The following is a 25,611-nucleotide window of genomic DNA, read 5'->3' as shown; positions in this document are numbered from 1 at the left end:
ATTACTGCTAAATTCTGCAAAACATGCCTGGGCTCTTGAGGGATCAGGTGACTCCTCCGAAAAAAAAAAGAAAAAAAAAAGGGACATTTTATCTAATCTATTTGTCACTTTCTCACTCTTTCCCATATATCATTGTATCTTTTTACTAGAGAGTGCACTTAACTACTTTCCTATCTATAATTTCCTGACATAGAATGCATGCATACGTTTCATTGCTCTTTTGTGGTGTTTACAGTAATTGTAGTTTGTAGTTAGGGTCATAGTCTAAGCTTTGACAATTTTCAGCCAAGGTTAATCTGGAAAGACATAGTGATGAAGATACCAGTAATAATATCAATAGTAGTTACTCATCTGTACTCATGACATTGAGAAAATAATTATTTAGTATTTTAAAACAAATACTTATTTCAGTACCTTAATACATTTCTGCCTCTATTGCAATTAATATCCTGTACCAGAAGGTGGAGTAATAATGAGATTGACAACTACATCTGCTGGCACATAGACAATGTACTTTTTCCTTAAATACATCAATTCTTCACTTCAGCATTCTTTATTACAGTAAATATTTAAAATCTTAATCCCTTGTCAATTTTTCATGGTAAATATCAAAACTGCCATTGTTGCCTCTGGTATTATTGTAAAAGAGTGCTCTAAGCTTCAAAGAGTTTCATATTTCTTGTCAAGCCATGCATTCCTTTCTCACAGGGATTCTAGGGACCTGTTATCAAATATTGGAAAGTTGAGGCATTGTATGAAAGAGTTGCTTGTTATTTCTTCCTTATAATAATAACAATAATAACGTTTTCCTTCCATAGAACTATCATTCCTAGGAACTATGGTCATGCAATATTTTTGGTTCAGTATTAGTTTAAAATGTTAATTTAAATGTGATAATGTAGTTTAGAAACTAATCTTCATGATTCTGATATCTTTGTTTACAATTCTAAACTGCCATTATCTCCTTCCTTTTCTTTTTCATCATATTCAGGTTTTGTTCAGGTACCATGTTTTTTGTACTGAATTGCTTTGAATTTCCACTTTCAGCAATGTTTTTTTCTCATCTTTAGTCTATCAAAAAATCCAACAACAAAAAGATCTTTCCTTTCTTACTGTTGTGAGCACACCATGTATGTTTTTCAGCTCAAGATACATGCTGCTGATGTGCTGCTGCTCAAATCTGCTTTATCTGCAATTATTCCTCACTTGCTTTCCATCCATGCTTTTGGACCATACATATTGCTGTATACCAAAATCTTCATACTTTTACATTTAAGTTTCTAATCAGAACTTAATTTGTTGTCCTGCGTTCTGCAATTAACTTCTATTCCTCTACTTTTTCCACTTACTTAAATCTCAACTTAAAAATGTTCAACACACAAATTCTCACAGAGCAGTAATTCAAACCCTTTTATTCATTGTTTCTTTTTTTGATCCCCTTTTGTGTAGTTTGGTTTTGTAGGGTCTTGGATGGTCTTTGCCCTGAACATGTTTTTGATTTCTTCAAATTTCATAAAAGAAAAAGTTTTAAGTTAGTTACATTTCTTTCTCTATGTTCCTGTGTAGGCTTTGACATCAGTAGTTAACTATAGGGAGCCCAAGTCGATCTGCAAAGCACCTGAGTTGGTAAGTGATGTATATTATTGTAGAAAGTAGTAATACTTTTTTATAACTGTCAAATGAATTGGCATAGGGTCCATCACATGATTATCCATTTCTCACACTAAGTCAGCCTCAGATGTGTATTTCAGTAGTAATAAATAACTTCAGCTCCACACACATTTTGTGGGTGTTCAAAATTGGTGCAGTTGTAATTTTTCATGAAGAATTTGTATTTTCTTTGGATGTAGTATGTATTGTTTACCTATGAATAGAGCCCTTGTAATAGAACATAGGACTGCAGACTGTGACTTACTTCATGCTTTAACATTTGTGTAGAAGTTTGGAATACCTTGGTATACATTTGTTCTCAAGCTTGACAAGTAGGTTTGGATTTGTTTTTTCTTTTTTTAACTTGAGCTGGCCAAGTACTGTGACAACTTGCTGAAGAAATCAGCAAAAGGAATGACAGAGAATGAAGTAGAAGACAAACTTACAAGTTTCATTACTGTTTTCAAATACATTGATGACAAAGATGTATTCCAAAAGGTAACTTTTGATATTCAATAAATGTTAAAATGTCACATTTAAAGTATACTTGAAGAATGTGGTTATGCTTTTAAAAATCCTCATATCTGATTTTTTTTTTTTTATGCAGTTCTATGCCAGAATGTTGGCAAAAAGATTAATTCATGGTTTGTCTATGTCTATGGATTCTGAAGAAGCCATGATTAATAAACTAAAGGTAATGTAATATTCTTCTAATGCAGAACAGGACTATGTAATGTTGAGAGGGAGCAGCAGAGGGTGCTAGAGATAACTTGGCAATCAGATCCTGTTTCCAATAGCTGAAAGGAAAAACTAATTTCTTAGTAGTCTATGAAAGCTATATGGCCAAGTATCACCTAGGCATTTGAGATTTTTATGAACTTTTGGGTAGTTTTATAAAGTGTGTTCAAATAATTCATATTTACATTCTAAAAGTACCAAGGACTTTCATAAACTAGCTCTATCTTTCAATTTTATAAAATAACATTGTTCATACAAATCAATGTATAGAAAGTGAAACTAAGATAAGTGTGATAATTTTCTTTTATAATGTTTGTTTTCTGTTGTAACTAGTGTTCTCTGTAAAAATTATAACAACGCTTCTGCTGACTAGATTTTCATACTTCAGTAGTGAATGTGCGTAATTTATATAATAAGTACTGTTTTCACTGTGAAACCTGTTACAATATTTCTTCACAGCAAGCCTGTGGTTATGAATTTACCAGCAAGCTCCATCGAATGTATACAGACATGAGTGTTAGTGCCGATCTCAACAATAAATTCAACAACTTTATCAAAAACCAGGACACGATTATAGATTTGGGAATTAGTTTTCAGATATATGTTCTACAGGTACTAATGTATGTTTATTACTATTGAGTTATTTGTACTTAATTAATTTCTATGGTTTGATAACAAGTGAACAATTTTTCTAACTAGGCATACTTCTCATATGGAAACTTATACCTTGTGATCATTATGGAATAATTTATTTTCCTTGTGTTTCTTTTTAAAATTAACCCACTAGCACACTAAACAATAGTGATGTAAAATGCCTTGTGTTCTTGTATTGAATTGATACCTCAGTGAGGCATGCATAATTGGCAGTAAAAACTGAGCAGTAAAACTTCTGGTGTAAATTGAATGTCTTATGGCATAGTATACACTATAGCTCTGTTTAATAGTGTTATTTTTTCTTAATATATATGTTGTATGAAAATGTTCATGCTTTCATTTTTCCTGATACCTTTAGGCTGGTGCATGGCCTCTAACTCAGGCTCCTTCTTCTACATTTGCAATTCCTCAGGAACTGGAAAAAAGTGTACAGATGGTAGGTTAGTAGGAAGCTTCTTGTAAACATGTGGAAATTGTAAAACAACTCCAAATAAAAGATCATCACTCTAACAGAGAAAAACCTGAGCTGTTTAATTTTGTTTGTAAATCATGGCTATCCTGTTTCCCATCCATACGAAATTTGGAAGAGTCACCCAAATGACATACTGAGTTTATGTATGTATTTGCATAGCTTTATTTTTGACGTCTCTATTCTACACTTTGTGATTGATGAGGGAGATACTAATAAATACAATCAAATCAACTGCCTTGATTCTTAGCTTTCAAACCCATTCCTAATATTTAGATAAAAGAAGATTTTGTTTCTAATATTAAATCTGGACAGATTTATAGCAGATTAAAACACAGATACAGGTTTCTTGTCCTGTATTTCATAGGAGCCATTCAAAATCAAGCCTCGTGCAAACTTCGTTAAAGCTAGATTTATGAATTTAGAAAGCAGTAAAGGTTTTACTTTGGCCAGATATTCTCTTTTTTATGTGATTATTTCTGCTTTGTAGAGGTGGAATGTTTTATTACTTTTGATTGTATTATTGTGTTCTAAATGTTGCCTGTACACTGTTTGTGTTAAAATACAGAATGTGTGTGTTGATCCTTGCTGAAGTGTATTTAATGGTGAAGTACATTTTAGGCAACAAAAATTTCATGTTATTTGATATAACATTTTTAAAGCAATTTTTATACCTTAAATAGCTATCTGATGTAAATTATAATGGCAAATGTCTGTTTCTGCAGTGAAGGAGCTTTTTCATATACTACTGCTAAGTATTAGAACTCTTTATTCTGCTTTTATTTCTGCTGTGTGAAGTGGCACCTGGTTTTAGTAATATAATAGTTTCCAACCCATGCTATGGAATCCACAGAAAGTGATTGATGATATTTTGCTGTTCTTTGAGGTCTTAAAATAGGAGTATAGTCAGTCGTGCCTTAGTCGGAAAACTGTTACAGACTTGCATATCAGAAGCACCTCAGAGCTGGGTTGCTTGCCTAACTTCACTTTTTTGCCAGTTTAAAGGAGCAAATGTTTTCATGTGTCACCTAGTTAGACTTAATGCTGTAAATTATACTCATAATTCCCCGAGGAAACAGAACATGACCTTGGGGAGTCTTTGAAAAATTGACAATGTCTGCCTTTACTGTCAAATTTGATCATTTGACCCATGAAGAGAGAGTTCTCTCAGGATTCTGGCTGGGATTCAGAAAGAAAAAAACATTTTGCAGCTGCACTCCAAACTGTGGGAATACCTCTGCAACTGGGCAAATTGTTTAGCAGCTTTTTCAGGCTCCAAGACTGCTGGAGCTTCCTATAAATACATATTTATTTGCATGGTGTACAAATACTGGTTTTCACACTATGTAAGCTTGTGGATAGAGAAACACCTGATTCATAGAGGTCAAAAGTCCCCCTTTTTATATTTTCCTTCGATGTTAATCAGAGTTGCCAGACAAAATCACAGTGAGCCAAATTGATGTGTACACAGTGTTGGCTATGTGGGCTTTAGGGAGGTTTGATCCCATTTTAAGGAAAGATTCTTTAAATCTGCTTAAGTTTTTCTCGTTACCAGAAAGCAGTTAGACCTTAAATTAGGATTAGTCTGCAAGCCACAATTTCTTGTTTCTTTCAGATGGGAAGTATGAGAGCAAAACTTCTGAATTTTTTTCTTTAATTAAAAAAAAAAAAAAAAGCTTAAATACTAAAACTAAGGTTTAGCAGGCACTTGCCAATATATGCAGTCTGATTTGTTCTTCTCGGCTATAGGGCTAATACATAGGATAAAGGTCAAAGTTCTGTTTTAATTTTTCTGCTGGATTTTCAGCGAATTTTCAGTTATTTTCAGAGGACATACAAAAGAATGCCATAGCTACTAAAATGCTACTAAAAATCCCCATTTTTATAGTTATCCTTATAAGCAAACTGATCAGACTCTTACATTACATATGTTAAAATAAAATCTTGATTTTTACAAGCCTTACCATAAAATTCCACTTAGTCTTTGGAGAAATTCTTCTTTTCCTTCTTGTCAGAGTATCTTTTCTGTATTGGTTTAGCCCACAGAATAAATAAGGTGGAAGCCATGTCCTCAAAAGGTTTTTTAGATTCTAGATTTAGATTCTAGAATATTTTTAATTGTTCTTCAACATCCAGTACTTCCTTTTGTTTCCTAGGGCTTTTTTCTTATTCTCTCTCCATTGCTTCCTAGTTTCCAGGAATGGCAGGATTGATGGATTATATATAATATGAGAATAAGATGATTTTGCTGCTTTTCTATAAATTTCATTTTTCTTATCACAGTCCACAGGTCATTTATGCCCTTCCTTTTCTAATTCTCCTTTGGTGAAAATGGCATTTAAATGTACATAATTATAGCTTTGAAAGAATCTTCTAGGAATTGCATTCCTAGAGTCTTGTGGAAAGTAGTCTCATTTACAGTAGCCGGACTTGTGCACTTTAGTGCCAGATTTCAAACTGCATAGCTAATTTTCACTTGCACAAAACCAAAAACTTTGTTTCTTAAAGAAGAGAGGAATTTTTAAGTTGTTTTTAAGGCCTTTTCTTGTTTAGAGGTAAATTTTTTTTCATATTCCTGTTCTGCTATATATTTGTGTGTCTGTATAATTTAAATATCAGGAAAAAAAACTTTCCGTAATGATTGATGTAGCACTTCTCATAGTGACAAGAAATTCATGTAAAAATCAAAAAAAAAGAAGGACGAAATTAGCTTTACCACTAGTGCTAGTTTTGCATATAAGGTTTTTAAAATACTGATTTTGAGGGGATGCTTCACTTTTTGGGTGTCAGCACAGCTTTGAAATGTTACTTAATCATAATTGTGTGCTGCTTTGTGAACATAGGTTTTGGAAGGTTTCAACAGAAATGTGAGGGTCTGTAGCCACGTATTGATTCTGAGATGTTTGCATACTATGTAGTTGTGTCTAGCCTGAAACCCAAATTGGAAGGTGGTAAAAACTGTGCCCACTTTCAAGCTTTGTCTTTTGGAATTCCCCCTAAAAAATGTTCAGGAATGTATGATGAGATTCGTCATGAAAGTCAATGTGTAGCTGACTGAGGGCAATACTTGTTAACTAAAAGTTTATGGTTTTCTGAAGGATGTTGTTAAAAAAAAAAAATAAATCAATAAAATGGATTTTCTGAATTGATTTTAAATAGGAAATCAAAGCCTTAGAATATAGAATTATTTCACCAAGGTGAAAAACTAAAAATAGACATGTTTTTATATGGAATTGTAAGGAACAGAATAATAAAACCTAACAAGATTGATTGCTAAAACCTCCTAGAAATTCTTTTAAATTCAGTAGAGTTGATACTTTGGAACACTGTTTAACTACAGTATTTTATGCTTTGAGAGTATGAATGTGTCACCAATCTTTTTGATTTAGTCATCAAGTATGTTAATAAGTTCAAGTAGTTCAGTAAAAGGCTGATGTTCAGTCATCACCTATCTTCTAAAGGAAAATGCTGTCATGAATTGATCTGCAATGTCTGCAGCCAAAATGGTGAATGTAAAACCAGTATTTCTACACTGGGGTGATAGTGTGTTAATAAACTATTTTAAGTAGTGTGACTAATTGAAGTTAATTTTGTTTTGCAGTTTGAATTATTTTACAGTCAGCATTTTAGTGGAAGGAAGCTTACTTGGTTACATTATCTTTGTACAGGTAAAAATAAGTGCTTTGCTAAACTTATGCTCTATACAACTGACAGTTATTTGTTAAAAGTCCTTTTCAAATGGCAACAGACTTTATATGCAACATAATGTTCTGACTCTAAAGTCAGCTGACTTATTCTGCATTATAAATTAACTTAATATTTGCTGCTTAGTATTTCCAAAGTTTAAGTTTTGTAAACTTGCGCATGTTTTCTGTGATTTATTAAATCCAAGTAAAACTAGGGTTGTACATTCTTATTAACTACAAAATGGCACTGTAGAACTGCTTAGTTAATAACAATTGCCCTGGAACTGTGTTGTGGCTTAACCCCAGCCAGCAACTGAGCACCACACAGCTGCTCACTCATTTCCCCCTGACCCAGTGGGATGGGGAGAGAATTCGGGGGGTGGGGGTGGGGGTGGGGGGTGGAAAATAAAACTCGTGGGTTGAGATAAGAACAATTTAGTAGGACAGAAAAGAGGAAAGTAACAATGATAATAATAATAATAAAATGGCAATAATAACAATAATAAAAGAATTGGAATATGCAGAACAAGTGATGCACAATACAAGATGCACAGTTAGTTCCTGAGCAGTGATCCCCCCCAGGCCAACTCCCCCCAGTTTATATACTGGGCATGACGTCACACGGTAGGGAATATTCCTTTGGCCAATTCAGGTCAGCTGCCCTGGCTGTGTCCCCTCCCAACTTCTTGTGCCCCTCCAGCCTTCTTGCTGGCTGGGCATTAGAAGCTGAAAAATCCTTGTCTTAGCCTAAACGCTACTTAGCAACAACTGAAAACATCAGTGTGTTATCACCATTCTTCTCGTACTAAATCTGAAACATAGCACTATACCAGCTACTAGAAAGAAAATTAACTCTGTCCCAGCCAAAACCAGGACAAATTGTTTCTGTAGTATCAGATGTCTCTTAGCTGAATATTAAATAATTTAAAAATGCATATTATACTATTTTACTCAGATATGTATCTAACTAAATACATATATTTTTTTTCTTATGGTTATATTTACTATATAGAAATATATGTTTAAAAACATCTCAGAAGATATATATACAATTGTAGCTTAGTTTAGTAATATCAGTCAATCGTATTTTATTTCAAGTGCTTTCAATATCAGGCTTTAATGGCTGAGCACCACAACATATTGCATGGAGCTGAAAACCAGGCTAGGATACAACAATATAATGTAATGAAAGGTTAGTTCTGATAAAAGAAGTTTGCTGTTAACACATACTCACCTTCACACAGAAAATCTAAATCTGTTTTCAGGCAGATTTCTTCAGTGCTTTTTTCCCCTCTCTTTTCTTTTCTTTTTTTTTTTTAATTTCAGGGGAATTTAAAGACTATAAGAATATTGTGAAAAATTTTTAATGACAGAACTTTTATTTTGTTTTTAAATCTTTACTTGGAACAACTTTCCTGTAATCACTATTCTGTGATTCTGTGTAAGCTATTACTAATTGAAGTTTATGCATTGTAATGTGTTGAGGCTATTTGGAATTTCCTTTTTTTATTACTATAAAATATATTGCATTATTTGAACTCAACACTGTAGGTTTTCTTTTTTAATGAAAACACTATTGTTCTAGTATCTGTAGTTAATCAGGATTTTTTTCTTGCAGACCACATTCTATATTTGTAAATTCACATCAGTTTTCATCTTCCTATTTCAAGTGTTAAATGCATACTTAGGTATGAACTGAATGTCTGGAAATGTATGAGGAGCTCTAGTAGTTGGGCTTCAGATGACTTTTCAGCACATTCCGTCAGTTTATAAAATACTACTTGTATCATTACAGGTGAAGTAAAAATGAATTATTTGTGCAAACCTTATGTAGCCATGGTCACAACATACCAAATGGCAGTGTTGCTTGCCTTCAACAACAGTGAAACTGTCAGTTACAAGGAGCTTCAGGATAGTACGCAAATGAATGAGAAGGAGCTGACAAAAACCATCAAATCTTTACTTGATGTCAAAATGATCAACCATGACTCAGACAAGGTATGCAGTAATGATACAAAAAGTTTCATGTTTTCAGTCTTGTGACTCCACTGTTTGCTTTTTTTTTTTCCCCTAAACTCTATTATTGACCCTTGTGAACAGCTATAAGTTTGTATTTGTAAGGAAAGAGACAAGAGGAAGTAGACTAACTGTGTCATACAGGGTTTCTATGCCTGTAACAGCATGGAATGCTGAAAAGGTAATAATGCTAGGACTGCTTATTTGTTGCATTTAATTCATACGGCTTTTGACTCATTGCTGTTGGAGGGGCTGGCACAACCCAGACTGGACAGACCAGGGAGTCATGTTTAATCGAAATTCCCTCGGGCTAAATTAAGGTGAAACAACACCAAACTATCAGTTAAAGATTTTATTCATGACAGAAGCAAACTGAACTGGGGAGGTGTGGTAGTAGGTGGCAGGGTTTCTCACAACACTAATTGGCATAAGACTACTTCTGTAAACTGTGTAACCATATAAATCGATTCAGGGAATAAGGAGATCCCTCCCGTTGAGTCACGAGGTTCTGAGCAGACCCCCTTGCTTTCCAGACTCCTCGGAGAAGGGCCCAGAGGCGGCTGGATCCACTCTTAGTCTCAGACTTGGTCAATGGTTTATATCTTGAAATGGATGAGATGTAGGGATTGTGGAAAAGGAAAGAGAGAAGACAGAGAGAGAGAAAGGAAGAGAGAAAGATTTCACCAGTCCTGGGTCCGAGGGTCCCAGTCCCGGTGGGCTTGCGCACCCAGGGCTTCAGTGTGTGTCCTTTTATCATCCTTGCCCCTTCCTTCAGGCCGGCACCCAAACTCATCAGGTTAATGAGCAGTTTGCGAGCCTTTGGGCTTGGGGATCATTTGTGGAGTAACTTTTCCTTCCCTGCAGACGTGGCCACTGTTTGATCTTTGTATCAGAACAGCTTATCAGAACAGGGAGCTAGACCGTCCAGCATGCCCTCCCCCTCCTGTTGCTGGTGTCTGAGCTGATGGGCTTTTCACCTTGGCTCCTGGCTGTGCAGGGTTTGTCTTTAAGCAGAACTTGCCCCACCACAATGTTTGAGACATTAACTCTTTCAGTCTCTCACAGGGGAATACTCTTTAAACACACCACTTTCCAAGTTGCACTGAATCATGGGAAGGAGACCGAGCAGTAAACCAAAGATTCTTACAGAGATCCTAAAAAAAAAATATTTGTGGGATTGAGACTGAAAGTAACAACAACCATGTTCTTCCTTGATGATAGCTTGCAGGAGGAGGAAGGAGGAGGAAAGACAGCAAGGAAGGCTTGCATGAGAGGATTTTTGCTGCAATTGGCCAAACTCTATATCATTCCATGAGTTTCATGAATTCCAGTAATGTCTGAGCTTTGTTTGTGGTTAAGGCAGTGGTTGATACAGGTTCTGTTTCTGACTCTGGCTCATACTTCTGTACAACTTACGTGAAACCAGTTACCGTTTTTCCCATACAGCGAAGGGCACAGATGTCTGTTATGCAAGAAACACTATGGAAGTGCCTGTGCATACCATACAAACTTTAGCATATGCTTCCAGCTAGGCCAGAAAGCCTGTTATTCAGACAGCATCGGGCAGAAGAAACTAAGATAAGCTGTTCACTTCCCTTACGAGGAGAAATCCAAAGCTGCTCTGATGGCTGCTTTTTTTTTTAAAATCAGGAAAATATTAGAAAATGGAAAGTGACATCACAAGAAAGATATGATGCTTGGCTGAAGCATAGGACATATTTCCAATATCTAGAAATGAGCTCAGATTGGAAGAGTGGCTGGGAAGATGTCTGTTAAACCATGGGTGAAATGTAACACTGGGAGCTATTATGGAAAACAGTGAGATTTTTCATAATCTTAGAAAGTTGCCCATTATTTAAAGGATTTACATTTATTTATAACTGTTCTATAAGGTTTGCCCAGTTTCTTTAAGCATACGTCATTGAAGAGTGAATGATACAGCTTTCCAACCCTTTTACGTTTTAATGTTTACCACTGTGTTTTCTGGTTCTTTAACTTCTAGGCTGTTGTATTCAAACATCTCTGCTAATTCTGTTTTCTTTGCACTCCATCCAGCAATGTGAAAGCAGATCTGTAGACAGTCTATCAGCTTACTTATTGAATAAGCCAGTGGAGTTTAGTGGCTTATGCAGTGAAATTAAATACACTAACTTCTCTTTACCAGTATATGAGCCAGAAAGAAAAGTACAGTATATTAAATGTTGTAGTTTGCTTTTGTTTGTTCTTTTTCTGAAAGAGGAAAAAGAAAACAAGAAACTTTTGGCAAAATTTATTGGTTCATTAGAATCATGCTTTTTGAGTTCATGCACAACACACAATTTATTTTGGTTTATACTCAACCATGTAAGCAGAATAATGTTAAAAGTTAATGTTAGCTTATATTTTTTAAAGCTGTTGATCTTTCCCCTTTCATGTCAAATTTTCTATCCTATGCCTGGATATTATAAAATGTTATAATAAAGAATATTTGTTGCAGAATATAAAATTAGAATTAATATTATTTTCAGTATATACTTAGATAAATATTGACTGTGTTTACTAAAGTATTTGTGCTTGAGGCAATCGTTTGTCAAGACTCCAAAGTCTAAGGAAGCCTCGTAACTTTCTTCTGCTGGAAATTGCTAGTACTTGTACAGACTCTTGCCTGGAAACTGCAGAGATTGGTTGGGTCATCCTGTTAGTTGAACATAAGGGTGTTTGGCCTGCATAGAATAGTTACCATTTATTGAAAGAAATGGACTTTTACATGTGGAAAAGAATTGAGATTCTGACAGGAAAAAATTAGAAAAGTATAGATAGATGTGGAACTGTAGAAGTTGCAGTTTGTCAACTGTTTCTGCTATAACATAACAAAATGCTTAGATGTTCTTCCTTAAGTTCTGGAAGGCAGCGTTAGTAGTAGCTGTGAAAGCAACAGCACTCTCTTTTGAGGTTCTGCTATAAATAAATGCAAATCCTACTTTCTTTGCAGGGAGAAAATGAGTTTAAATGGAGAGTGTTTGCAACTAAGATAAGCTGTTGAAGTATTAAAACAGAAATTGCTTTAATCATATTGACTTGTTAACAAAATTCATGTATGTCAAAGTTCTTTATACTATTTTGTAAAATAGACTTGATTTCTAGGTTAGTTAAACTGTAGCATAAAAAATATTGACCTGGTTCAAGTGGCATTTTAGAATTTCTAACCACAAATCTGAAATTGTTTGTATGTATGCAAACCCCTAACTGTGATTTTTCAAAGTAAATTTTTACCATTTTCTGGTTCCATTTCTGATTTTTTTAAAAAGAGTCTTTATTGCAGGAAGATATAGAGGCAGAGTCTACGTTTTCATTAAATATGAACTTCAGCAGTAAACGAACAAAATTTAAAATTACTACATCAATGCAGAAGGACACGCCACAGGCAAGTATTCTTTGGTGTTCCTAGCTTGAACAGCTTAGGAAGCTTATTTTTCTAGAAACAAATTTATTGTACTAGTTTGGTGTAAGCAGATGTAAGAGTCCCTGTGTAAGATTTACATCACCATAAAGAAATTGTTTAATTAATAAGTTTAATGCTTAAGCACTGCAAATTTCTTGTACTTAAAATAAAGGCAAGAGAAGATGGAATAGGGAATAAGAAGGTAGAAGAAAAAGATAGACAAGAGCTATTCCTCTTGTACCAAATGGGATTGACATTTAGCTTGTTTTATCTAATGAGACTTTTTTATTGGTGGTGTTTATAAAAGCAACTTATTCCAGGAACAGCAGAACCAATCAACTCTGTTTTCCTATGGTTTTGTGTCCTTTGGCAACTAAAATTAACTCCAGTGCTGATAATCAGTGTTTCCTCTGTATCTCCTAATACATAGAATTTTGTACAAGAGACATATGTGCTGCTAAACTCAATACATTGTAGTAAATTCTGCCTGCCTTTCTCCCTAGCAAAAACGTTGGTTTGGATGTCTCTCCTGCCTTCCTGCTGACTTTCATGAAACCTGATATTCTTGATTTATGGAAGTACTTTGCCTGGAATTGAACTTCACCTAGATTTTTGCATTAATTGACCACTTTTAATAAAGGAAAAAGTATAGATTGATGATACTTCTATGAAGTGTTTATTGATCTTACTATATTGTAAGCATTACTGTTCTTCCTGTATTGCAGGAGATGGAGCAGACCAGAAGTGCTGTAGATGAAGACAGAAAAATGTATCTTCAAGCTGCTATAGTCCGTATCATGAAAGCACGTAAAGTGTTGCGACATAATGCTCTTATTCAGGAGGTGAGATAAAATCCTCTTCTTCAGCATGACTTGATGAAAGGCTTCAAGATAGTTGGCTAAAACATCTGACCACAAAACTCTCCTGTGTCAAAACTATTACCTCAGTGAAATTAGTGAGACTTTTATTGGAGTCTACTTTGAACTGCAGTACTGGAGCACTGGCTTGATCACTCAATCTTGTAAATGTTTCTTAGCACTAAAGCATTAAGTGCCTTTGTGCTTGCTCTTCCCTGTTGGCTGGTTCTATGCCAATGGATGTTGTATACTATAAGAATAATTGCCAGAGCTATTAGGTTCATTTCAAAACGTGAGTATGAATATTCTAGGTATAGAATTTTCACACAAGCACCTAGCCAATAGTGAGCTCTAATCATGATTTTATTCTAATTCATGGCTTAAATTTTAAAAGTTGTCTTGAGTATATAGACATGCACTTCTTAATCTCCCTTTTCTATTAAGCAGTACAGTTGTCTAGATTTTTTAGATTCTAGATTAATGATCTGTGAACTGTCACAGACTGGCTGGGAAGGAAGTGCTATTTCTTTCGTTTTTCTCACACTTTCCCATCTGTGCTAGTTGCCTGCCTAATTCTGTTTCTTATTCCAACCTAACCTTTCCTCCTACCAACCAGTTCCCAGTTTTAGTTTTCTCAGCCTTCCAAGACGTTCATTCTTCAGTCTAATTCATTCTTGTGTCTCCTGAGCCTTGCTGGGTAGCTTCAGAGCGGACTGGTAGGAGAGGGAATAAAGATTTCTGCTGTATTTGACAATTTTGAGCATGGTGGTGGAGACGCATTTAGTCATTTTAAGATCTGCTGTGTGCTTTCTGTCTTGTGGTGGTGGAGGAAACAGTTTACCACAACCACCACTTAATTTTTATTTCCTAAAATAAATAAGCAGCTACAGAGAGCTTGTGAGCCCAGAACTTGCAATGTGAGACATCTTAAAGGTTTTGGCTATTGAAATAGTGCTTGTACACAAACACTCTGAAAGCAAGCTTAATTTAAGGAATCTGATTTTTAATATCTAAAAGATGAGGCAGCGTAGGTCCTGATTATTCTCAAAATCTTTGGTTATTTGGTTTCCTGTTACTTAAACTATCCATGCAATTATAATGAAATCCTGTAAGAATTTACAGTTAAAACTAGAAAGTGGTAGGCAAGCCCTGTTTCATCTTTGAAAATACTTTTTTCTCAAATCCTCTCAAAATTCTCTCAAATTCTTAGAAAAAGTTTTCAAGGGGTACTTTGCTTGAAATCAGTTTGTAAGGCTGGAATAGATTACAAATTTTTATGTTTCGGAAACACAAAAAATCGTTTCTGGTTGCTTCTTCCTTTGTTTAACTCAGGGGGCACTACCTGACATGCCTCTGCTGCATTTTGCTCTTGCAGTGCTCTTGCAGAATAGTATGGTCTACTTAGCATCATGCTTTGTAAGAAAGATGGATATTTTGATTGTTACTCAGTTAAAAGCTAAGTAGAGAGTAAAATTGGTGCTCTACTTATCTATCACCAGCCACATCTACCTGTACTGGTTTTTTACCTTAGCTTTTAACTGAATTTATGACACTTTTGGAAATCATATCCTTTATCATTTAGTCTGTAGTTCTTAATTTTGAATACTACTTACATCCTAGATGGATTAGAGCATTTAAAAATGAAGGCTAGGCTTCTAACTAATTGATATCTATGCTGCAGTATAGTGTGGGGACCTGATGTCTTAAAATTGTGAAACCTCAAGCAATAAGGTGAAGCAGTGCCAAAATCCACTAGGAATAATTTTTCCTTCTTTTTTGCACTCTGAATTAATCTGTGCCAATCTCAACGCTACCTCAGCTAAACTGTGGCTGGGGCCTGAGCTTGATTCTTTGAAATGTTAGGTGTCTTCTCTAGAGTCTGTGATAAAGATGTACTCTTAGGCACTTCAGAATTATAGCCAGGTTTTAGAGCAAATTGCGGGGTGACACATTTTTTTGTATAGTTACTGCTTAAACACACAGATTCAAATCTCATGTTAAGTGGAAATTTTACCTAATTATGTCTGCATTGAGCTCAGTAACTCTGCATTGAGCTCAGTTTTGCTTCATGTTGAATCAATAAGGCCAAACTGCCAGGTGGTTCTGAGCTGAACATGCTCAGCTTTCTCACTAGACTGACTGTTACTAAAAAATGAATAACCATCACTTCTGCTAAACTTTTAGACTATGCATAACTACTTGGCTGTACAACTTCCTTTTTTTTCCCCTGTTAACCATTTAGTAAGATTTGATTTACTGTCAAGAGCCTTTTTATTTCTTGATATTGTTACTAATTATGTTACTAATTATGGTGACATCGTAACTTTTATCATGATGTTTATATGCTTATATATGATGTATTTACTTAAAATTTCTAGTCTGACTTCTTAGGGGGTAAGAATCTTTCAAAAAAGAAGTCTGTTTACTATGAATGGTTATTATTTTCTCACCTCATTAATATTTTTTTCTGAGATATAAGGGCAGGGTTATACTGTTGTTGGAGATATGATTGAAAGACTCCTAGCCTTAATGTAGTTAGCTCTAACAGTTAGACTACAGCACCACACATTCATTTAGGGTGAGGTGTCCAAGAAAATACTCAAGGCCCTTGGTAGACCTTTATATGTCAGCATGTGGTCTTTGCTGAATTGTTAATTGTGTTAGATACACCCTGATAGTTTTACTTCTAGAACCATGCTGCAGTCGCTTGCAGGACAAGGTAACTTTTCCCTTAAAGTGAATAAGGTTGGTGGGAATAGTGAAGGGGAAAGGTTAATGCAGTCATTCCCATAAAATTTTTTATTCTGACTATCGGGTATTTCTATCCATCCTTCTTATTTGTATTATCTTTGATAAAACAAAAAAACCCCAAACCCACCAATACAAAATTCTATCTTTTGTTCTTTCTGTCCTAAGTAAATACATGAAGTATGATGATGACAATCAGTTTGAGTGTAGGGCTGAAGTTAAGTGAAATCTGAGCAGATCTATTAGCTTGTTAGCACCAAGTTTCTTCTCATTTGTACTGCTGAGGAACGTACCAGGCCCTTGGCTGCTAGCCCAACAAAACTCGCTCTTTTGAGCTTTTTGTTTGCTTTGCTGGGTGAGTTCTACCTGGTGAGTTCTGTTGGCTCACAGAGGGCTCCAGCAAGCTCTAGAGCTGGGACAAAGCCAGCCGTGAAAAGCTGTAGAGAAAACAGGAAATCCAGCTGAAGTAAAAATCACTTTATTTACAGAACAAATGAGAAACTACAGGCAAAATATATTGTGACACTTGAGTAGTAAGATCTTTTGTTTTAAAAATGTTCCAAGTTACTAGATATGCATATTCTGTTACTACACACCATTTCCCCCTTTTCTCTGCAAGAGATTGGGCAAAACTAAGAACTATTAGGAGACATATAAGTTTTGCCTGCAGTGGCAGTTTCTTCCAGAATGCATATATAGATTTGTTTTTACAATAAATAATTTTTTACTGTGTGTGTTACAAAGTTCCAGCATAGCCAGATGGAATTCACCAAATTGTAGGTCTGTCTTCAGTGACTGAAGAAAGAGAGGTTCATCCTGATTGTCTCAAATTGTGTAGGAAGAGAGGTCAGCGGTAGGGGGACTCCATTTACACCTTCTGGGCAGCAGAGCAGTTCAAGTGCCTTCCATGAGCAGATATACAGCATTACATGGGCTGATTTTAGACAAAACAACAAATTCAGCTCACATCTCATATCCTGGCAGCTGCAACAGCAATGTAGTAGTGTGACTTTACAAAATTATTACTACTTGGGCTGTGTCTTTTGTGATGAAAAGTGTCATCTAGGGCTTTTCAGCAAATTTCCTGAAAAAGAAGTGTTATTTTTTTCTTGCAAGTTTGATTGCCTAGTGCAGTAGAATCTCTGAGCATAGGTTCCATTTTTAATGTATTTAAACTGTGCTATTCAAGAATGAATAAGGTCTTATTATAACATCATAGTCAGATTTTTTTGGGTAATTTGCTATGTACCCACTTACATGCCTTCTAAACATGTCTTTTTAATGCTAGAAAGAAAACATAGGTTTCACAAATCTTTAATAAATGAAAATGTCTTCTCTGGCTTTTTATGATAACAAAAGTGGTGATGGATGCGAAGAAAACTGTGTTCAACTTTAGAGGTAGTTTTGAAAAATACAATCAAGTGAAATTTAATCATTCAGAATTGTATAAATTTAGGAAGACTAAGATTAACACATTCTTCAGACATTTCATTTCCAAATAAGACTGCTGTAACTCAAACAAAATTTGTGAGTCCATAAATTAAATATTCTGGAACAATGAAAGCACATAAACAGAAGTAAAATGGACCTAGTTTAGGAAGAGAAGTCATTTAGCAAAGCCAGCATGGAAAGGCAGATACGGTCTTACAAAATTTTCACTTTGCTTAAACTGTGATAACAGTGAACAAATGTGTTAATATTAGATTAATTTTTAACCTGAATATTTATCTTCATTTGTACTACGGCAAATTAAGCGAGCAGAAAGACTGACAAGATCTGGTTAACATGCAGGCAAACTGAACCAATAAACTGAGCAGTCAGTTTAAGTGTCCTGACACTGATGTATAGAGATGCTTTGTTGATTGTTACAAATGAACTATTCCAGGTTTATTTAATCCTGTCTTCAAAAGAAAAATATACTGAATTTGCCTTAAACCCGTTAGCGAATATTTCTATAGCATTTATAACTGTAGTAAATAAAAATAACACAAAAACCCTGTCTTTCTTTTGCAGGTAATTAGCCAATCAAGAGCTAGGTTTAACCCAAGTATCAGCATGATTAAGAAGTGTATTGAAGTTCTGATAGACAAACAGTACATAGAGCGAAGCCAGGCCTCTGCAGACGAATACAGTTATGTAGCATGATGTTGCTATCCTGCAGGTATGATTGTAAGGAGATCATTGCTGTCACTGTTTGGTGTGTTCCTGTGGGAAGAGGCAGGCCTGTGCCTCCATAATTGGTCACTTGGCAGCCCCTGTTTTTCTGCTGTTTACAACATCACCAGTGCCATGTCATGAGCGTCAATGAAAATGCCTATAGATATTTCAAGCTCATGTCATTATGACATTTCTTAAAACTTTACTAAAAGAATGAGTGAAGTATTGCTGAAATGTGGAAAATTGGTTGGGTACCATGCTTTTTTTTTTTTTTTTTTTCCCCCCTTCCCTTTCACGTTTGCAGTTGATGTTTTTTAATGTATCTTAAGACAATGTAAAAAAAAAAAAAACAAACATTAAAAAAAACAAAAAAAAACCCAAACCACAACCCCCCCCCCCCCCAAAAACTAAATATTGTAATATGACAGATAACCTAATAATTGTATCTACATTAAAATGTAAAAAAAATGACGGACATGATACTGCTGCTTGTCAAATAAAAAAATAAAGTTATATAATGTGTCTTGAATGATTGTAGAAATGGATATAGCATTAATGTCTGTAAATATTATTCAGACCTGGAAGAGTAAAAATAATGTTATGTGTTTGGGTTTTGGATAACCTCAGAAGTAGATCTGATGTAAGAACTAATTTATATAGAACTGAATACCAGGTATGTTATGTTTGATGTGATTATAAAAATATATTTATGGTTAAGTACACATCTTGTTTTCTTGAGATTAGGCTAATTTACATTCTTAGTGCCTGAAGGGCTACTCTGTGTCTGTTAATCTCACACTGTAGGAATAAGTTACAAGAAAAAATAAACAGACGTTTGAGGGGATTTAAGTAGTGTAGTTCACAAAGAGTTAGGAAGGGTTATCATGAACATCAAAGTTACAGTTCAGTGGCTTGTGAAACCACCCTGTTAATGGGAAAGAACATAGCAGACTGGTAATTGAAAAATGTTGTTTCATTAATGCATTGGGTAGAAGCACTACGTGGATAGGTACCTATGTTTGTTTCCACATAAGCCCATACTGTTTTTTTCTTGTTTTCCTTCCTGACTCACATGGCTGTATTTATCATATTTTGTTTTCCTCTGCCCCAGTTAGATTTCTAGCTATTCGGGCAGGACAAGAAATCTGTGGGCTGTTTCATGTCCTGCGTTTCTCATCACGGGTGGCACGGTGACTGTTCACTCTCACCTAAGCAAAGTATAATTTTGAAAGGTACTAACTCAACTACTGGAAGTAATTGGAGTTTAAGAGCGTTAAGAGTGTGAACACACTGAATGCCTGCTGCAGAAAAGAGCTTCCTCATGGCTACGCCTGCAATCATCATTGACAGGATAAATACTAGGTTAACTTTAAATGTTCTATTTTTGCCAAATTTTATTTGTGTGCATATAAAAATATATAGAGATATATATTATTTGCATTATTTTTTTAGATTGTGTGATACTTCATCACCTACTAAAAGTCCATAGATCAAGAGTTAATTTTAAAGGAAAAAACCCTTTGGGGGGGAGCTTTTTCCTTTTTTTTTCTTTTTCTAGTTCTTCACTGTATGAAAGGTTTCTCTCCAACTCTCAGATTATTGCTGTCCCTTATTTCTTAAGTGCCATCGCATTCATATGTTATCTGGAGGGTATAGTAAACTTTCTATAGTTAAGTAGGAAATGTATCAAGAAGTGGTAATATGTTTTCCTTATGTGGATTTTGCTGAGGGCAACTAAAGGGCAATGAACAATGAAGGGCACTAAACATTTCTTCCATATTCATGGTATTTTATCCCACTACACTAAGATAAAGATTTTTAAAATGGATTTGTGTCTTTAAGAAGTGGGTTTTTAACTGATTGCAGTATGGTGCAGTAGGTCATTGTCTAAAGTGGTAGTTCAGAGTTGTGTATGCATGTTGGGAGAGAGCAAAGGTGCTTATAGTGTCACTAAGTGTAGTAAACAGGAGACACATTAGCATAAATTTTGACTGGAGTGACTTTTTATCTATTTCAGTGTGAATAATTTCTGTGCTTTATAAAAAGTAATTCATTACTTCATATGACAAAAAAATAGAATAGAGGCAATGCTCTATGACACAATAGAAAAAATAGAAAAAAATATTGCCTGAACATTGAACCATTGGATCCTTTCTCCAGAAAACAAACTTAACAGTGACACCAAAGCTTCTGGAAACAAATGTGTTTTATCTTGTAACTTGTGTATGAGTCAACAGATTTTAAGCTTGTTTCTTCATAAAAGGGTTAATAAAAGCTTTATTTAAATATAGATTGCAGTAGAAGAATTTTAAGACTAAGTTTGAAAAAGCCTTAACAAATTTATTTTCAGTATCGCTTCATAGACAAAACAAAAACTTCACTACTCTAGCCCAAACGTGTAAGGTTTTAGCATTACTTTATCTCTGAATTTTTGCATACCTAAACCATCAAAAGTAACTTTTTTTTTCTTTTTTTTTTTTTTTTTAGATAAGCATGGTGTTGAGTTGAAACATGTTTAGTGAGTTAAAAACATTCATCTATTTCAGCACAGTTGGCAGCCCCAGACAATGTCTTTCATAATTATACACAAACTCAGTCTTTTCAGTGCCTCTTGGGAAACATAGCTATAGCTGGGAGACATTTTGAATTCTACTTTATAATTCACACCTTCCCCCTAAGGAAAAAGTAGTGCAAAGATTCAGCCCTGTGTAGCTGGGTTAGGTCACTGAAGTCATTGCTGGCACGCAGTGATGCAGCTTATAGTGTAGTGCTACAACCTGGCAACTCAATACATCTGACAAGTGTAATTTCAAAATACAAAGTCCTAATGGGTATTAACAGGAGGGGCAAATTATAAAAAGAGAAGACATCCAAAAATGCCGTGCATTTTTAATTTTTCACTAGAAGAAACTGGTATAATTGTACAGGTTTTTTTAATGTGTTATAAGCTTATTGACATTTATGACCTGCTAGTTTATTGGAAGCCATACAGCTGAGTCTGGAAACAATGATTTCATATACTTCTAATACCAAAATGCATTTTACCTCTAGTATTGAGTGTTATTGATAATTCTTATGCTAACTGAAAATGTATTTCTATGATGTTTTAATTTGTCTTCAGATTGATTATCTTATTCTAAGAAAGAAAAATGTGTGCCTGCATTTCAGTGTGTTCATACATAAAGGGATGCTGGAGCTATGAAAGGTACTTAAATCATCATAACATGAGAAACAGTTTTCAAAGCAGAGCGTATCGTTACTTTTCAAGAAACCTTTAAATTAGTACCTCACTTTTCCAAATAAGAAGCAGAGTACAGAAATTGGTCAAAGGACAAATACATTTTATAAGTTTGTATCTTTCAGCTATGCTTAGGAAGCCATTTCTTATCCTTAAAAATGTTGATTTTAAAAGCAAGTCTTACAACATAGTATTGATTCTTGAGCAGAATTAATTCTTTGTACCCTAGGGCAAATACATTAGGACTGTCCGTTCTTTACAAGTATGGTAAGTACCTAGAGTTAATTAATCTAAGGTATTAAAATCTATGAAAACACATTCTCCAGAAGCAATTGTTCTTGCACTGAGTATTTTCTCTTATTACAAATCTGAAGTTACCCTTGCTTGCTTACGGTAAGTTGTACTGCACTTCCTAGCTAATAACAACCGAGTTTTTGCAAGTTGTTGGCAGAAGAAGAGGAAGGATCAAAACTTTGTTTGGGTATAATAATTTTAAAACAACGCAAGGTTTTGCTAAACACAAGTATATGTGTGTTGTTTTAAAGAGGGATGGTGAACAAATGTGTCTGGTAAAAGTAACCAGACATGTAGCTTGGATGTGGATTTCTTACTGTGTCCATTCTTTGGAATTTACCATTGCATCAATAAGTGAGGAAAATAACCACCAGCAAAAGGAAAGAGGTAGAGGAGGAGGCTGGCCAGTTGGCCTCCCTTTTAGAAGTACTGGAGTTGTATTTTTGTGTTCTTTATCTTGGAATAGTTTAAACATGCATATGTTAATTAACAAGATTACTATTTAGTTCAGTATTGGTGATTACTTGTCACGTGTTTGAGGAAGAAGGGTGCTAGAGTATTCAAAGCAGCAATGCATTTGACATAGCCATGTGTTGGTGCTGCTCCCATCAACAGTCCCAGGAGCACACAGTACAAGACTTGAAAGCTCCCTTTGTCTCCCCAGTAAGTCCAGTCTTGCATATGCATCTGAGAAGTAAAGGTCTATTCTAAGCCTCAGAAGCAGTACAAAGCAAGTCAGAAGGTGGTGTTAGTCACTTCTAAAACAGTTCTAGGAGTTTAGGGAATTACTTCCACTGTTCATTTCTACATCTTCTTTATGACCCTTGTGACTGAATGTTATCGATGGTGATTTAAGCAAAGCTGAAATGCTCACTTATTTGGTTGCTTTGACTGGAGTAATGAACAGCTTGCATTAACACTGTGATAAGTTCCTGCTGCTCAGCTGAGGAAGGTAATGGGTGTGTGCATTACTAGTCTATTACAATATGAAGTAAAAACTTTACACTTGAACCACAGGTGAACTTGCTGTATATGGACCCTTTCTAGAGCTTCTGGACTACCCAGAAATCTCTGGTATTTTATACTGAGGAGAGCTGTACTAACTTTGTGTGTTCTTCCTTCCACTCTTCCACTGAGATAAATAAAATACACTATTGCTCTCCTGATCTTCTCTGATTTAGTGTTATATACCAGGAACAGAAAATTATGTATTTTGGGACTACAGAAAGTGAAGTAGGATGGATGAAACACTTCCCAATGTCTGTATAGCCAAGGCATTAGTTCTTTCAGTCTGACTCTTATCCACCCGAACGTTTGATATATTGGTGTTTACAGGAGCAGTGGATACATAAAGAGATCGTTGGACATGTTTTCATCTGAAAGAGGCCTTGTTCTTAGCATAATCATTGAATGGTAAATGCTGTAATTATCACCTTTTGGTGGAAGCTGGTGGTTCAGATGCGTGTCAAACTATCTTTTTCCAGCAGCTTTGAACAGTAGCAGTGTAGTTGCCAACAGTTATTAAAGAGGAGTGGTTTGAGGATGGTTTTGAAACTTGGCAGGTCACTGTTGCCTGTCTTTTAGTGCTGGTTATATCATCTATAACAGACTAGGTATATATGATAAAAAGTGTAACACTTCTTGGGTAGTTTTTCACATTATGTTGAGCAGTTCCAGTTCAGTTTCATAAGATGTGCTTGGGCTGTTTTCTTAAAAACTCAATGCATGGGTCCATTTTCCTTTTTCTTTCCAGCCACCAGCTTAATAGAATTCATGGTCATCAAAACTTGAGTTTGAGAGAATAAAAAAATATATTTGACACTCATGATATTATGTAGTCATCTGTATATTTGAAACCAGTTCAGAATGTTTTATGGGATTTGTTTTAAGCAATGCGAGGCATTTGGCTCCTTAAGAGTGGTGATACCTGGAGTGAGGTGCTGACTAGGACTGATCAAGAGGAGACTCAGTGGAAGAGTATGAATGGTCTACTGGCTCTTGTGCTTCAGAAGGGGATCTAGTGTGTCTGTGTGTGCAGGATCTAGCACATCACACATTCTCTTCAGAGTTTTATTCTGTTTTAAAGAGAGGGCATGAGCACTGATGCCAGTGGGCATTCAAGAAACAGGAGGCCTGGCCTTTTTGATAAGTCTGTCTTCGTTTTTTTTCCACTCCAGGAGAGTGCCCCAGCCTTAACCAATAAGGCAGGCAAGGCCTATTACCTCTCATGGATGTGTATAAACTTAGATTGGCTTGAAGGTAAATCAGTCAGAAGGGATGAACTCTCACCTGCTTCCCAAGGCTCTTGGTGTATTTTTCATTGCAATATTCAAGGGACTAAAAACCAGTAGTTGGGACAAGGGATCTGTAACTTAGTTGTGAAGGTATTCCTGTGGGAGCTGGTGCTGTGGGTGTGGGTATGGGTTCTGGTCCGTGGGTTGTACACTAAAGATGAGCCATCTGCGTCTCGATGCAGAAGGAAAGCAGCAGTGGCCAGAATTCTGTGTGCAAGCTTCATCCTCTGTGTTTCTCGATGTCCATAATAGACTTAAGTGATAGCTAGTAATCTAGTTACCGGTAATGAATGAGTATGTGAACATTTAAGTTTAGGGGCCATCTCGCCATCCGGGGACTCAGACTTGGAAATTAGGCTTTCAGAACTACCTTTTTGGATTTGCACATACGTTCTGCCTGACTGCCATCCGAAGCCATGAAAATGAGTCATGTGAATCTCACCAGTAGCCTTGTCTCAGCGATTCCGGGTGAAATTCTCTCTCCCTTCCCCCAGGTGGGTGTCTGCTGCCACATGTTTTAGTGTACGGGTAATGGTATATCTAAGCCTTACTGTAGCCACAAATTGAAGGGAATAGATGTACACCCACAAAGCATGCGCTGCTTAAAATCTGAGTCATGGCTGTGAATCAGAGATGTGCCCGTTGCAGCCGGTGAAAGAGATTTGGGAAGATGCAACATTCCTGTTGAGAGCAACAGCAGTCTTATTTTGGGCTAAGGAAACCTTAGCATGTGCAGGAAAGTAGACTCTAGCCTTAGGAAACCTCTATCCAGGAAGTCCAGAAGATGCCACAAATTAATACCTGTCATCTATTTTTGAGTAAAGTAATCGAGAAATTACACTACCTGCTCCTCAGCCATCTTTCCTCAAGGCAGCAGCCTTGCCTCTTTTGGATACCCTCCCTCTCTCAGAGCACTGGGCATTTAATTTTTTAAAAAGGTGTATTTTAAGGCATGTATATAGCTTGACAGATAGGATGGAAGAGAAACGGAGCTTGTGTCACTGAGTGAGACTGGTATTAACTTAGTGGGAAGGGGCAGGCGGGGACACGCATTCAGGTCCTGAGCGACAGCCTGGCAGTTGGGGCAAAAGAGTGTGGGGTTTTGCATGCGGACTGACAGACCCTCTTTATTCTTTCCCACACCCAGGCACAACCTTTGAAATGCAGACTTGACAGGCAGAGCTGGAATATCTGCTCCTTCCCTTCCTGGTGCAGCTCCTGTGAGCGTAAGGGCTACGTGTCTGGGCAAGCCTTGCTTTGCCAGCCGGTTCCTAGGGAAAGGTGGTGCCGTCGCCCCGCTCCGCTCTGCTCCGCTGTGCTTGCAGGGGAGCGAGTGCTGGGAGCGAGACGGCCGGACGCTGCGCTGCTACAGGTGGCGTGCCGCCCCGG

At 36.0% G+C, this 25,611-nt stretch overlaps 1 protein-coding gene across 5 annotated transcripts in view; it reads left to right on the top strand.

Moving 5' to 3' along the window:
- Window positions 1-18,925, top strand: part of CUL2 (cullin 2) — a 55,315-nt gene extending 36,390 nt beyond the window's left edge. For all 5 annotated transcript variants that reach the window (XM_049798457.1, XM_049798459.1, XM_049798456.1 and 2 more), the window contains 10 exons: window positions 1,567-1,626; window positions 2,020-2,148; window positions 2,258-2,344; window positions 2,848-3,000; window positions 3,401-3,478; window positions 7,113-7,179; window positions 8,993-9,195; window positions 12,515-12,616; window positions 13,360-13,476; window positions 18,253-18,925. In XM_049798457.1, the coding sequence (XP_049654414.1) occupies window positions 1,567-1,626; window positions 2,020-2,148; window positions 2,258-2,344; window positions 2,848-3,000; window positions 3,401-3,478; window positions 7,113-7,179; window positions 8,993-9,195; window positions 12,515-12,616; window positions 13,360-13,476; window positions 18,253-18,384 (1,128 nt within the window). In that variant the 3' untranslated portion in view covers window positions 18,385-18,925. The remainder of the gene's footprint in view (window positions 1-1,566; window positions 1,627-2,019; window positions 2,149-2,257; window positions 2,345-2,847; window positions 3,001-3,400; window positions 3,479-7,112; window positions 7,180-8,992; window positions 9,196-12,514; window positions 12,617-13,359; window positions 13,477-18,252) is intronic.
- Window positions 18,926-25,611: the final 6,686 nt, after the last annotated feature.

The sequence above is a fragment of the Accipiter gentilis genome, chromosome 4, assembly GCF_929443795.1.
Source record: "Accipiter gentilis chromosome 4, bAccGen1.1, whole genome shotgun sequence".
Classification (NCBI taxonomy): Eukaryota; Metazoa; Chordata; class Aves; order Accipitriformes; family Accipitridae; genus Astur; species Astur gentilis.
The sequence above is the reverse complement of the archived record's forward strand: the minus strand, read 5'-3'. Positions and strand labels throughout refer to the sequence as shown.